The sequence below is a fragment of the Oncorhynchus masou genome, chromosome 5, assembly GCF_036934945.1.
Source record: "Oncorhynchus masou masou isolate Uvic2021 chromosome 5, UVic_Omas_1.1, whole genome shotgun sequence".
Taxonomy (NCBI): Eukaryota; Metazoa; Chordata; class Actinopteri; order Salmoniformes; family Salmonidae; genus Oncorhynchus; species Oncorhynchus masou.
The window spans coordinates 83,159,255-83,173,985 of NC_088216.1; the positions used below are offsets into that span (position 1 = coordinate 83,159,255).

At 45.0% G+C, this 14,731-nt stretch overlaps 1 protein-coding gene across 1 annotated transcript in view; it reads left to right on the plus strand.

Moving 5' to 3' along the window:
• LOC135540387 (zinc finger protein GLI1-like) overlaps positions 1 to 14,731 on the plus strand; it is a 154,948-nt gene that overhangs the window by 123,105 nt on the left and 17,112 nt on the right. Inside the window, exons 9-16 of the mRNA XM_064967004.1 lie at positions 1,543 to 1,692; positions 6,206 to 6,370; positions 6,734 to 6,979; positions 7,293 to 7,605; positions 8,929 to 9,207; positions 9,826 to 10,082; positions 12,727 to 12,894; positions 13,319 to 14,461. Coding sequence (XP_064823076.1) covers positions 1,543 to 1,692; positions 6,206 to 6,370; positions 6,734 to 6,979; positions 7,293 to 7,605; positions 8,929 to 9,207; positions 9,826 to 10,082; positions 12,727 to 12,894; positions 13,319 to 14,461 — 2,721 coding nt within the window. The remainder of the gene's footprint in view (positions 1 to 1,542; positions 1,693 to 6,205; positions 6,371 to 6,733; positions 6,980 to 7,292; positions 7,606 to 8,928; positions 9,208 to 9,825; positions 10,083 to 12,726; positions 12,895 to 13,318; positions 14,462 to 14,731) is intronic.

Genomic DNA, 14,731 nt, shown 5'->3' on the forward strand with positions numbered 1-14,731 from the left:
GGGACAGGAGAAGCTAGTGCATGTGAGTACGTTTGGGGCAGGAGCAGCTAGTGCATGTGAGTACGTTAGGGACAGGAGCAGCTAATGCACGTGAGTACGTTAGGGACAGGAGCAGCTAGTGCACATGAGTACGTTAGGGACAGGAAAAGGTAGTGCACGTGAGTACGTTAGTGACAGGAGAAGCTAGTGCACGTGAGTACATTAGGCACAGGAGAAGCTAGTGCACGTGAGTACATTAGGGACAGGAAAAGCTAGTGCACGTGAGTAAATTAGAGGCAGGAGCAGTTAGTGCACGTGAATAGGGACAGCAGAAGCTAGTGCACGTGAATAGGGACAGGAAAGGCTAGTGCATGTGAATAGGGACAGGGAAAGCTAGTGCACGTGAATAGGGACAGGAAAGCCTAGTGCATGTGAATTTGGACAGGAACAGCTAGTGCACGTGAATAGGGACAGGAACAGCTAGTGCACGTGAATAGGGACAACTCTCAGTCTAGTGTAGTGGTCTCTAACTCTCAGTCTAGAGTAGTGGTCTCTAACTCAATTCAATTCAATTCAAGGGGCTTTATTGGCATGGGAAACATGTGTCAACATTGCCAAAGCAGGTAAGGTATATAATATATAAAGTGAAATAAACAATAAAAATTAACAGTAGACATCACACATACAGAAGTTTCAAAACAATAAAGACATTACAAATGTCATATTATATATATATATACAGTGTTTTTACAATGTGCAAAAGGACACAAGATAAAATAAATAAGCATAGATATAACTCTCAGTCTAGAGTAGTGGTCTCTATCTCTCAGTCTAGAGTAGTGGTCTCTAACTCTCAGTCTAGAGTAGTGGTCTCTAACTCTCAGTCTAGTGTAGTGGTCTCTATCTCTCAGTCTAGAGTAGTGGTCTCTTACTCTCAGTCTAGTGTAGTGGTCTCTAACTCTGTCTAGTGTAGTGGTCTCTAACTCTCAGTCTAGAGTAGTGGTCTCTAACTCTCAGTCTAGTGTAGTGGTCTTTAACTCTCAGTCTAGTGTAGTGGTCTTTAACTCTCAGTCCAGAGTAGTGGTCTCTAACTCTGTCTAGAGTAGTGGTCTCTATCTCTCAGTCTAGGGGAGTGGTCTCTAACTCTGTCTAGAGTAGTGGTCTCTATCTCTCAGTCTAGGGGAGTGGTCTCTAACTCTCAGTCTAGAGTAGTGGTCTCTATCTTTCAGTCTAGGGGAGTGGTCTCTAACTCTCAGTCTAGAGTAGTGGTCTCTAACTCTGTCTAGAGTAGTGGTCTCTATCTCTCAGTCTAGGGGAGTGGTCTCTAACTCTCAGTCTAGAGTAATGGTCTCTACTCTCAGTCTAGGGGAGTGGTCTCTATCTCTCAGTCTAGGGGAGTGGTCTCTAACTCTGTCTAGAGTAGTGGTCTCTATCTCTCAGTCTAGGGGAGTGGTCTTTAACTCTCTAAGTCTAGAGTAGTTAGTCTAGAGAACACATAACACAGCATCCTGGTAAAGACTGAACACTCTTGACATGGCATTAACATATCTCTCTCTTCCACAGCACATCAACAATGAGCACATCCACGGAGAGAAGAAGGAGTTTGTGTGCCACTGGCAGGAGTGTTCCAGGGAGCAGAGACCATTCAAAGCCCAGTACATGCTGGTGGTTCACATGCGTAGGCACACAGGAGAGAAACCACATAAGTGTACTGTGAGTATGCTACTTACTGTAGCCTGGTCTCTCTCTCTCTCGCTCTCTCTCTTTCAAACCGACCTTTGAAATGAATTGTTAAATGAATTTTAATTCAGTTTAGAATCACATTTTTAATTAACCAAATAATGACATTTCAAAGATCAGTTTGAGAGAGAGAGAGGGGTACAGTACAGGTAGTTTACTCACAGTGCATGTATGTTTCAGATGGAAGGCTGTATGTAATAAGATCCCTGTTGTTTTAGATGGAAGGCTGTAAGTAATAAGATCCCTGTTGTTTTAGATGGAAGGCTGTAAGTAATAAGATCCCTGTTGTTTCAGATGGACGGCTGTATGTAATAAGATCCCTGTTGTTTCAGATGGAAGGCTGTATGTAATAAGATCCCTGTTGTTTCAGATGGAAGGCTGTATGTAATAAGATCCCTGTTGTTTTAGATGGAAGGCTGTAAGTAATAAGATCCCTGTTGTTTCAGATGGACGGCTGTATGTAATAAGATCCCTGTTGTTTCAGATGGAAGGCTGTATGTAATAAGATCCCTGTTGTTTCAGATGGAAGGCTGTATGTATTAAGATCCCTGTTGTTTCAGATGGAAGGCTGTATGTAATAAGATCCCTGTTGTTTCAGATGGAAGGCTGTATGTAATAAGATCCCTGTTGTTTCAGATGGAAGGCTGTATGTAATAAGATCCCTGTTGTTCCAGATGGAAGGCTGTATGTATTAAGATCCCTGTTGTTTCAGATGGAAGGCTGTATGTAATAAGATCCCTGTTGTTTCAGTTTGAGTAGTGTAATGAGATCAATCACATTTATTTATAAAGCCCTTCTTACATCAGCTGATGTCACAAAGTGCTGTACAGAATCCCAGCCTAAAACCCCAAACAGCAAGCAATGCAGGTGTAGAAGCACGGTGGCTAGGAAAAACTCCCTAGAAAGGCCAGAACCTAGGAAGAAATCTAGAGAGGAACCAGGCTATGAGGAGTGGCCAATTCTCCTCTGGCTGTGCCGGGTGGAGATTATAACAGAACATGGCCAAGATGTTCACATGTTCATACATGACCAGCAGGGTCAAATAATAATAATCACAGTGGTTGTAGAGGGTTCAACAGGTCAGCACCTCAGGAGTAAATGGCAGTTGGCTTTTCATAGCAGATCATTCAGAGTATCTCTACAGCTCTTGCTGTCTCTAGAGAGTTGAAGACAGCAGGTCTGGGACAAGGTAGCACGTCCAGTGAACGGGTCAGGGTTCCATAGCCGCAGGTAGAACAGTTGAAACTGGGGCAGCAGCACGACCAGGTGGACTGGGGACAGCAAGGAGTCATCATGCCATGTAGTTATGTAGTCCTGAGGCATGGTCCAAGAGCTCAGGTCCACACACACACACACACACACACACACACACACACACACACACACACAGAGAGAGAGAGAGAGAGAGAGAGAGAGAGAGAGAGAGAGAGAGAGAGAGAGAGAGAGAGAGAGAGAGAGAGAGAGAGAGAGAGAGAGAGAGAGAGAGAGAGAGAGAGAGAGAGAGAGAGAGAGAGAGAGAGAGAGAGAGAGAATACTTAAATTCACACAGGACAAGACAGGAGAAATACTCCAGATATAACATACTGACCCTAGCCCCCCAACACATGAACTATTGCAGTATAATTACTGGAGGCTGAGACAGGGGGGGTCGAGAGACACTGTGGCCCCATCCGACGATACCCCAGACAGGGCCAAACAGGCAGGTTATAACCCCACCCACTTTACCAAAGCACAGCCGCCACACCACTAGAGGGATATCTTCAACCACCAACTTACTATCCTGAGACGAGGCCGAGTATAGTCCATTAAGATCTCCTCCACGGCACGAACCCGGGGGGGTGGGGGGGGCGCGCACCCGGACAGGAAGATCACGTCACTGACTTAACCCACTCAAGTGACGCACCCCAAGTGACGCACCCCTTGGACAGAAAGTTTCTGATTTTTGCAATGTTACGTGGATGGAAAAAAGCTGTCCTTGAAATGGTCTTGATATGTTCTTCAAAAGAGAGATCAGGGTCCAGAGTAACGCCGAGGTCCTTCACAGTTTTATTTGAGACGACTGTACAACCATTAAGATTAATTGTCAGATTCAACAGAAGATCTCTTTGTTTCTTGGGACCTAGAACAAGCATCTCTGTTTTGTCCGAATTTAAAAGTAGAAAGTTTGCAGCCATCCACTTCCTTGTGTCTGAAACACAGACTTCTAGTGAGGGCAATTTTGGGGCTTCACCATGTTTCATTGAAATATACAGCTGTGTGTCATCCGCATAGCAATGAAAGTTAACATTATGTTTTCGAATGACATCCCCAAGAGGTAAAATATATAGTGAAAAAAATAGTGGTCCTAAAACGGAACCTCGAGGAACACCGAAATTTACAGTTGATTTGTCAGAGGACAAACCATTCACAGAGACAAACTGATATCTTTCCGACAGATACGATCTAAACCAGGCCAGAACTTGTCCGTGTAGACCAATTTGGGTTTCCAATCTCTCCAAAAGAATGTGGTGATCGATGGTATCAAAAGCAGTACTAAGGTCTAGGAGCACGAGGACAGATGCAGAGCCTCGGTCTGATGCCATTAAAAGTTAATTTACCACCTTCACAAGTGCAGTCTCAGTGCTATAATGGGGTCTAAAACCAGACTGAAGCATTTCGTATACATTGTTTGTCTTCAGGAAGGCAGTGAGTTGCTGCGCAACAGCCTTTTCTAAAATTTTTGAGAGGAATGGAAGATTCAATATAGGCCGATAGTTTTTTATATTTTCTGGGTCAAGGTTTGACTTTTTCAAGAGAGGCTTTATTACCACCACTTTAAGTGAGTTTGGTACACATCCGGTGGATAGAGAGCCGTTTATTATGTTCAACATAGGAGGGCCAAGCACAGGAAGCAGCTCTTTCAGGAGTTTAGTTGGAATAGGGTCCAGTATGCAGCTTGAAGGTTTAGAGGCCATGATTATTTTCATCATTGTGTCAAGAGATATTGTACTAAAACACTTGAGCGTCTCTCTTGATCCTAGGTCCTGGCAGAGTTGTGCAGACTCAGGACAACTGAGCTTTGAAGGAATACGCAACTTTAAAGAGGAGTCCGTAATTTGCTTTCTAATAATCATGATCTTTTCCTCAAAGAATTTCATGAATTTATCACTGCTAAAGTGAAAGTCATCCTCTCTTGGAGATGCCTGTTGTTTCAGTTTGAGTTCTGTAATGAGATGCCTGTTGTTTCAGTTTGAGTTCTGTAATGAGATGCCTGTTGTTTCAGTTTGAGTTCTGTAATGAGATGCCTGTTGTTTCAGTTTGAGGGCTGCAATGAGATGCCTGTTGTTTCAGTTTGAGTTCTGTAATGAGATGCCTGTTGTTTCAGTTTGAGTTCTGTAATGAGATGCCTGTTGTTTCAGTTTGAGGGCTGTAATGAGATGCCTGTTGTTTCAGTTTGAGGGCTGTAATGAGATGCCTGTTGTTTCAGGTTGAGGGCTGTAATGAGATGCCTGTTGTTTAAGTTTGAGGGCTGTAATGAGATGCCTGTTGTTTCAGTTTGAGGGCTGTAATGAGATGCCTGTTGTTTCAGTTTGAGGGCTGTAATGAGATGCCTGTTGTTTCAGTTTGAGGGCTGTAATGAGATGCCTGTTGTTTCAGTTTGAGGGCTGTAATGAGATGCCTGTTGTTTCAGTTTGAGGGCTGTAATGAGATGCCTGTTGTTTCAGGTCGAGGGCTGTAATGAGATGCCTGTTGTTTCAGTTTGAGTTCTGTAATGAGATGCCTGTTGTTTCAGTTTGAGGGCTGTATTGAGATGCCTGTTGTTTCAGTTTGAGGGCTGTAATGAGATGCCTGTTGTTTCAGTTTGAGGGCTGTAATGAGATGCCTGTTGTTTCAGGTTGAGGGCTGTAATGAGATGCCTGTTGTTTCAGTTTGAGGGCTGTAATGAGATGCCTGTTGTTTCAGTTTGAGGGCTGTAATGAGATGCCTGTTGTTTCAGTTTGAGTTCTGTAATGAGATGCCTGTTGTTTCAGTTTGAGTTCTGTAATGAGATGCCTGTTGTTTCAGTTTGAGTTCTGTAATGAGATGCCTGTTGTTTCAGTTTGAGGGCTGTAATGAGATGCCTGTTGTTTCAGTTTGAGGGCTGTAATGAGATGCCTGTTGTTTCAGGTTGAGGGCTGTAATGAGATGCCTGTTGTTTCAGGTTGAGGGCTGTAATGAGATGCCTGTTGTTTCAGTTTGAGGGCTGTAATGAGATGCCTGTTGTTTCAGTTTGAGGGCTGTAATGAGATGCCTGTTGTTTCAGTTTGAGGGCTGTAATGAGATGCCTGTTGTTTCAGTTTGAGGGCTGTAATGAGATGCCTGTTGTTTCAGTTTGAGGGCTGTAATGAGATGCCTGTTGTTTCAGTTTGAGGGCTGTAATGAGATGCCTGTTGTTTCAGGTTGAGGGCTGTAATGAGATGCCTGTTGTTTCAGGTTGAGGGCTGTAATGAGATGCCTGTTGTTTCAGTTTGAGGGCTGTAATAAGGCCTACTCTCGCCTGGAGAACCTGAAGACCCACCTGAGGTCTCATACGGGGGAGAAACCATACGTCTGTGAACACGAGGGCTGCAACAAAGCCTTCTCCAACGCCTCAGACAGAGCCAAGCACCAGAACCGTACACACTCCAACGAGGTAAATCAATCACACTAACTAACTCCTCACCTGCTTCAAGTTCACTCAAATTATACATTTAAATTGTGTTATGAATAACTAGTGAATAATCTATCAGTATCCAGGCTAAGTGACACTCGGCCGTGATTGGGAGGCGCACAATTCGTTCTTAACTGACTTGCCTCGTTAAATAAATCAATTTACAAAATACGAATAAAATATGAATAACATCAATATCTATAATGTATCTCACAGATGTATCTAATGTTTTCTGAAATACTATTTGAAAAACAGATGGCCTAAGAAATCACTTTTAAATTGAAAAAAAAACGTCTGACGTGTGTCATCATGTGTGCTGTGTCGTGTCCTCCTGTCCCTCTGCAGAAGCCTTACGTGTGTAAGATCTCTGGGTGTACTAAGCGCTACACAGACCCCAGCTCTCTGCGGAAGCACGTGAAGACTGTCCACGGCCCTGAGGCTCACATCACCAAGAAGCATAGAGGAGACACTGGGCCTCGGCAGCCAGGCTTATCACTGACACCTGGTGGACAGCGTGGTGAACTGCTGCTGGAGAAAGAAGAGGCTGGACACAGGGAGGACTGCAAACTGATGGCACCTGAGAGCACTCTGGTGAGTTTAGACTAGAGAGTCCATGTCTTTGTAAATAAACAATGTATTCCTTTGAATATGGTTTCATGTTGATTTTGTGGATTCTATGAGTCTATGAATTTGAGAGTGGTTACATTTCTCTAGCCTCATCCCTCAGCCATAATAGAAAAACAAATGGTGGGGCTGTTTTTGACAGTAAAACTTGTGGATTGGGTTTTTAAGTGACATGTTGTTTCTCTCTGTCTCTGTCTCTGTCTCTCTCTCTCTCTCTCTCTCTCTCTCTCTCTCTCTCTCTCTCTCTCTCTCTCTCTCTCTCTTTTCTCCCATCTTCCAGAAGTCTCAGCCCAGCCCGGGTGGCCAGTCTTCCTGCAGTAGCGAGCGCTCTCCACTGGGGAGCGCCAACAACAACGACAGCGGTGTGGAGATGAACCTGAATGCAGCTGGCAGTCTGGAGGACCTGACCGCTCTGGAGGACGGAGGGGCAGGAGGAGGCTGCGAGGCGGGGTGCTCAGGGGCAGGGATGGGGGGCATGTCAGCACATGCCCTGAAGAGACTAGAGAACCTGAAGATAGAGAAGCTGAAACAGGTCAGAAGACCAACTCCGCCCGGATGCTGTGGTGGGGGGAACAAGCTGCTTGCACTCACAGGTATTAAACTTGCCTAACAGTTAGGAAGGAACTGCCAGGTACTGGACTGAAGACATTTGACTTGATTTTAGATAAAATATGCATATTTTCATCTTTATTATCCTTCGAAGAGTTTAAATTTAATTTAAATTAAACAAATTATTCTCATTGTGATAAAATCAGTATGAAGATAAGATCATATCTTACACGTGTCACTAGATTACACAAAAATAATATTCACTTTAACCTCTAGCGTCGAGCAATCCCGTATCCGGGAGCGTAATCATAGCCTCAAGCTCATTAGCATAACGTAACGTTAACTATTCATGAAAATCGCAAATGAAATGAAATAAATATATTGGCTCACAAGCTTAGCCTTTTGTTAACAACACTGTCATCTCAGATTTTCAAAATATGTGTAAGAGTATTGATAGCTAGCAATAGCATTAAGCCTAGCATTCAGCAGGCAACATTTTCACAAAAACAAGAAAAGCATTCAAATAAACTCATTTACCTTTGAAGAACTTCAGATGTTTTCAATGAGGAGACTCTCAGTTAGATAGCAAATGTTCAGTTTTTCCAAAAATATTATTTGTGTAGGAGAAATCGTTCCGTTTTGTTCATCACGTTTGGCTAAGAAAACCCCCCGAAAATTCAGTCATTACAACGCAAACTTTTTTCCAAATTAACTCCATAATATCGACAGAAACATGGCAAACGTTGTTTAGAATCAATCCTCAAGGTGTTTTTCACATATCTATCGATGATAAATCATTTGTGGCAGTTGACTTTCTCTTCTGAACCAAATGGAAACGTGCATGCAGCTGGAGATTACGCAATAATTTCGACGGAGGACACCAGGCGGACACCTGGTAAATGTAGTCTCTTATGGTCAATCTTCCAATGATATGCCTACAAATGCGTCACAATGCTGCAGACACCTTGGGGAAACGACAGAAAGTGTAGGCTCATTCCTGGCGCATTCACGGCTATATAAGGAGACATTGGAACACAGCGCATTCAAAATCTGGGGCATTTCCTGTTTGAAATTTCATCTTGGTTTCGCCTGTAGCATCAGTTCTGTGGCACTCACAGATAATATCTTTGCAGTTTTGGAAACGTCAGAGTGTTTTCTTTCCAAAGCTGCCAATTATATGCATAGTTAAGCATCTTTTCGTGACATAATATCTTGTTTAAAACGGGAACGTTTTTCATCCAAAAATGAAATACTGCCCCCAGAGTTTCAAGATTAAAAGAAGTATAGCTCTCTTCCGTGTTGTAGTATTGTCTGTGCCACCTCTAGACTGTTAACATGATGGTTCTAGTCCTGCTTTGTTCCTCCAGGTGGTCCAGGCGAGATGATGGGAGGGATGTGTTCTCCCTCGCCCCTCCTCTCCAACCGCCGAGTCATGGAACTGTCCAATCACGAGCTGGGGGGTGGATCCTCTGGCATGGTCTGTCCTATCAGTGACCGGAGGGGGAGTGGCACCAGCAGCATGAGCTCGGCCTACACAGTGAGCCGTCGTTCCTCCATGGTTTCGCCCTACCTCTCCAGCCGACGCTCCAGCGAGGTCTCCCAGCTAGGAGGAGGGGGAGGTGGGGGAGGAGGAGGAGGAGGAGGAGGTGGGTCCCCTACCAGACATTTGACACAAAATTAAAACATGCTGTTTGTAATTCTAACATGTTCCATGCCATGATAACCTAAATGTATTTAGGGACAACAACAAAAATGCACTCCGAAGTCGCATTTATAATGTTTGTGAAAGTATTACAATAAAATTGATTTTATAGTAAAATGTGTGTAAGCATTCTATTTGAAAAAGAAAACATGAGCTGGTGCAGGAAAACATGGTTTGTGTGAAGAAGACACAGTGATGCTGAAACGTTGGTAAATACCCAATAAATGACGAGGAGTTTGTTTATGGAGTTTATATATGAAGTTTATATATAAACTTTGGGGTGGCAGGGTAGCCTAGTGGTTAGAGCGTTGGACTAGTAACCGGAAGGTTGCAAGTTCAAAACCCCGAGCTGACAAGGTACAAATCTGTCGTTCTGCCCCTGAATAGGCAGTTAACCCACTGTTCCCAGGCCGTCATTGAAAATAAGAATTTGTTCTTAACTGACTTGCCTGGTTAAATAAAATAAAAATATATGGAGTTTATATATGAAGTGTGGGACTCTCGTTATTTTGATCGTTTATAAGCATTATATTTCCACCATGTTTTTTTTTTACATTTCCAGCAGGATTCCTGGGTTCTGACCAGGGAGGAGGTGACCCCCTCCCCCCTGAGACAAGCTGCAGAAGAGGACCCTGCCGTGGTGTAGGAGGGGCAGGAGGAGGGTTACCAGAGATGTCTAGTCTAACGCCAGCCCAGCAGTACAGCCTGAAGGCTAAGTACGCAGCAGCTACTGACGGCCCACCCCCCACCCCACTACTTAGTATGGAGCAGGGCCCGGGAACAGCCAGGAGGAGAGGAGGCTTCCTCAGCGAGTACCAGGTGAACACTTGTCTTTGTCTTCTTAATATCTTATTCCTTATGTGTTTTGTATTCCACTCTTAAAATGCGAGAAAAAAAAATCTTTCCAAAAACTCCCCCTTAACAACCACCAAGCCTCAGTGGGAACAACGTCTTGCTCTGATCACATATCTCCAGATAGTTTTGTGATCAGTGGATGTGGTTTGATGTAGTTTACAATGGAAGTTACCTGGTGCAGTATATCTCTGAGTTCTGCGCTCTGCTCTTTTGCCACCGGTTGCTCTCGGTGTATCCATTCTAGCTCAGTGGGTGTATTATACAATGTGTCCATATGGTAGAGTGATCCACATTCATTACTAGAGTGTAGAGGTCTGCCCGCTATCCCGCCATAGATAGAGCCCCATCTACGCTAAAGCCCACAATTAAATCCCATGGAATCAGTTTTTCATCAATATAGCCACGCAGCACACAGTGCCTTTGCAAGTTCGGGAATCATGAAAAAGAACAATATGTCCTTGTGAATCCCCCGGCATGTTGAGCGAACAAAAGATAATTTATGGGCATCTCGGCCCTCACATCTAACGTCCATTTGGAGAGCATTAGCTGAGGAGTTTTTGAGTCGTTCAGAGTTCCCTGTTGACTGCCAGCAGTAGCATAAATACTTAGTTTAAAACCTCTTGAAACTCCCCATCCCGGATCCGGGATCGTGACTAAAGCCTCAGGCTCATTAGCATAACGCAACGTTAACGATTTCTGAAAATCGCAAATAAAATGAAAATAATGCGTCTGCTCTCAAGCTTAGCCTTTTCTTAACAACACTGTCATCTCAGATTTTCAAAATATGCTTTTGAACCATAGAAATTGACTAATTTGTGTAAGAGTATGCTAAGCTAGCTTAGCATTTTGAGTAGCATTTAGCACGCAACATTTTCACAAAAACCAGATAACCAAATAAATAAAATCATTTACCTTTGAAGAGCTTCGGATGTTTTCAATGAGGAGACTCTCAGTTACATACCAAATGCGCAGTTTTTCCTGAAAGCGTCTGTGTGTAGGAGAAATCGTTCCGTTTTGTACATCGCATTTGGCTACCGAAACGAACCGAAAATTCAGTCACCTACAACGTCAAACTTTTTCCGAATTAACTCCATAATATCGACCGAAACATGGCAAACGTTGTTTGGAATCAATCCTCAAGGTGTTTTTTCACATACCTCTTCATTGATATATCGTTCGTGGAAGCTTGCATTCTTCTCTAAATTCCATGGAAAAATACTTGCAGCTGACTTTTGCGGACCAATTCCGGCGCAGGACACCGGGCGGACACCTGGTAAATGTGGTCTCTTATGGTCAATCTTCCAATGATATGCCTACAAATACGTCACAATGCTGCAGACACCTTGGGGAAACGACAGAAAGGGCAGACTTACTCCTCTCGCATTCACAGCCATATAAGGAGACAATGGAAAACAGAGCCTCAAAAATCCTGCTCATTTCCTGGATGCCGTCTCATCTTGGTTTTGCCTGAAGCTCACGTTCTAGGGCACGCACAGAAAATATCTTGGTAGTTCTGGACACGTCAGAGTGTTTTCTTTCGAAAGCTATCAATTATATGCATAGTCGAGCATCTTTTTGTGACAAAATATCTTGTTTAAAACGGGAACGGTTTTCATCCAAAAATGAAATAGCGACCCCATAGCATCAAGAGGTTTTAACAGTGTTATATGACAAAACTTACTGATGTGAGTTTCTGTGTCTCTGCCTCCCCACGCATTTTCACCATATCAATTGCGGCTGGTAATATCACAGTCTCTGCAATAGTGTGTGGTTTCATAGCATAGCATAGCATTGCATAGCATAGCATAGCGGGCCATTCACTGATTTAAGTGCAGCAGTTAAGTGTAGCCTTTTCCCATGATCTAAGGGCACTCTGGTTGAATTTAATCTTTTTTAAATTTGAATAATTAAAATTTCGATTTTTAAGGTTAACCACATTACAATCATTTTGATAGACAAAGATGATATTAAAAAATAGATATTTTTTGGCATATCTTTTTATTTCTGGCAATTCTTCTGCCACCCTATTGTCATATCAGGCGAACCCACGTGAGGTCGCGACCCCTAGTTTGGGAAACCCCGTTATAGCCTAATATGGGATTTTTAAAATTCAAAGTATTTATTTATTGATTATTTTTTATACAGCTTATCAGCCGTATCACAGTAAATGCTACACAGCCAATGGAGACGTCAGATTGACTATGCAGAGGGCTCTGTATAGCTACGCACCGACATGATTGGTTAACAGTAGGTGGGGGGGCGGGAGGATCTGTATAAAGGAGGACCTGTATAAACAGAAACTCACTTCCTTGACAACTTCCTTCACAACAGCTGTGTTCCGCGAAGCTCAAAAGGTATGTTTGCTCCTACTTCTTGTGGAGGCCACAGGGTGTGATATTGTACACCCAGCAGAGAATCAGGGATGTGGGGCATCATCGGGCACACATCAAGACACGAAGCAACTAATTCTCAAACCCAGAGCAATATGACATGTAATTGATTACAAATGACATGACCCTCCCCCATTTTCCTCTGGGGTAACAATTGTGTACATTTGGACTGCTCCCTAATACAAAATAAAGTGTATTATGATTTGTATTATTCCCAGGGTCAGCCGCTGCCAGCGTTCCTGCAGTATGGCGGTCCCAGGAGACAACGGGCCAACACGGGAGAGTATGGCACTGGGGTCATCTACCCCCACCAAGCCCCAGGGAATGTCACTCGGCGCTCCAGTGACCCCGTCCGCTCCACTGGCAACCCCCATGCCCTTCCCAAGGTTGTTGTTATTATTAGTAGTAGTGGTAGTGGTAGTAGTGGTAGTGGTAGTGGTAGTAGTAGTAGTGGTAGTGGTAGTAGTGGTAGTGGTAGTAGTGGTAGTGGTAGTGGTAGTGGTAGTAGTGGTAGTGGTAGTAGTGGTAGTGGTAGTAGTGGTAGTAGTAGTAGTGGTAGTAGTAGTAGTGGTAGTGGTAGTAGTGGTAGTAGTAGTAGTGGTAGTAGTAGTAGTGGTAATAGTAGTAGCAGTAGTAGTAGTAGTGGTAGTAGTAGTAGTGGTAGTAGTAGGAGTAGCGGTAATGGTAGTAGTAGCAGTAGTAGTAGTAGTAGTAGTAGTAGTAGTAGTAGTAGTAGTAGTAGTAGTAGTAGTAGAAACATGTATTTGTTAAACACTTAAAACAAATGTTGATTTGAATTTGTTTCCCAAGGTGCAACGCTTCAATAGCCTGAACAACCTGGCCATGATGGGCCGGAGGAACGCCCTGCAGCATTGTGGGTCAGACGCCAACATCAGCCGCCATATGTTATCCCCGCGGCCACCCAGCATCACAGAGAACGTCGTGATGGAGGCCATGGCCATGGACGCCCATGGTGGAACCGTGGATGCCAGGGACCATGGCATGATGCTTCCCCCAGGAGAGAGAGGCTTCCTGGGCTACCAGAACCACCACATGGGGGGTCCCTCCAGCCAGCTATCACCCAGCCACGACAGCCTGGGCTGCCCGGAGCAGGGCTATCAGCGAGTGACAGAGACGTCCATGCAGGGTGGGCACTACCAGGGTACTACCAGGGGACCAGGACAGGGCCAGATGGGGCAAGGGGGACCCATCCACTCAGAGGGGATGTCCAACACCTTGTTACAGCAGGCTGAGTACAGCATGAGTACCTGCCAGCTCAGCCCCTCTGAACCACACTACCCCCGCCTGGGCCAGGGAGGGCCCGATGGAGGTGCAGGGCCCTGGGAGGAGAGCAATCAGGTCCAGACCCCTCATGGAGCTCTCCAGACAGGGATGCAGTACCAGGGCCAGGGCTCTATACAGGGCCAAGTGCAGACACAGGGTCTCTACAGCAGCCAGCAGAGTCTGTACACCCAAGGCCCAGATGGAGGCCACCAGAATCTGAACATCAAACCAGAGCAGCAGCAGTATCATCCAGCCCTTGCCAACCCAGACGCCTGCCAAAAGCAGCACCAACACCAACAACAGCAGAGGCCCATGCCCATGGGACCCATGTCCCCTCAGAGTTACCCCCAGCCGGGGCAACCTGGCCAAGGCATGATGAGGACTATTAACCCCTCCTGTAACTTCCATGGTGGAGGGATGGAGAACCAGATCCAGGCCTCCATGCAGCAGGGACAGCAGCAAAGCGGGGGCCTCAGCGTGGGGTCGGCTGGTCTGGGGCCTGGGGGCCAGTCTCAGACACCAATGATGCAGGTGAAGGAGATGATGGTGAGGAACTATGTGCAGTCGCAGCAGGCACTGCTGTGGGGTCAGGAGCAGGACCAGAGGGGGATAGCAGCAGAGGGAAAACCCCTTCCTCTGTCAGACAGCATGGACATGACAGGACAACAGGTGACTGTTTCTCCTCACCCTTTGTCTTCTTCTGTTTCCCCTCACCCTCTGTCTTCTTCTGTTTCCCCTCACCCTCTGTCTTCTTCTGTTTCCCCTCACCCTCTGTCTTCTGTTTCCCCTCACCCTCTGTCTTCTGTTTTTCCTCACCCTTTGTCTTCTGTTTCCCCTCACCCTTTGTCTTCTGTTTCCCCTCACCCTCTGTATTCTGTTTCCCCTCACCCTCTGTCTTTTTCTGTTTCCCCTCACCCTTTGTCTTCTTCTGTTTCCCCT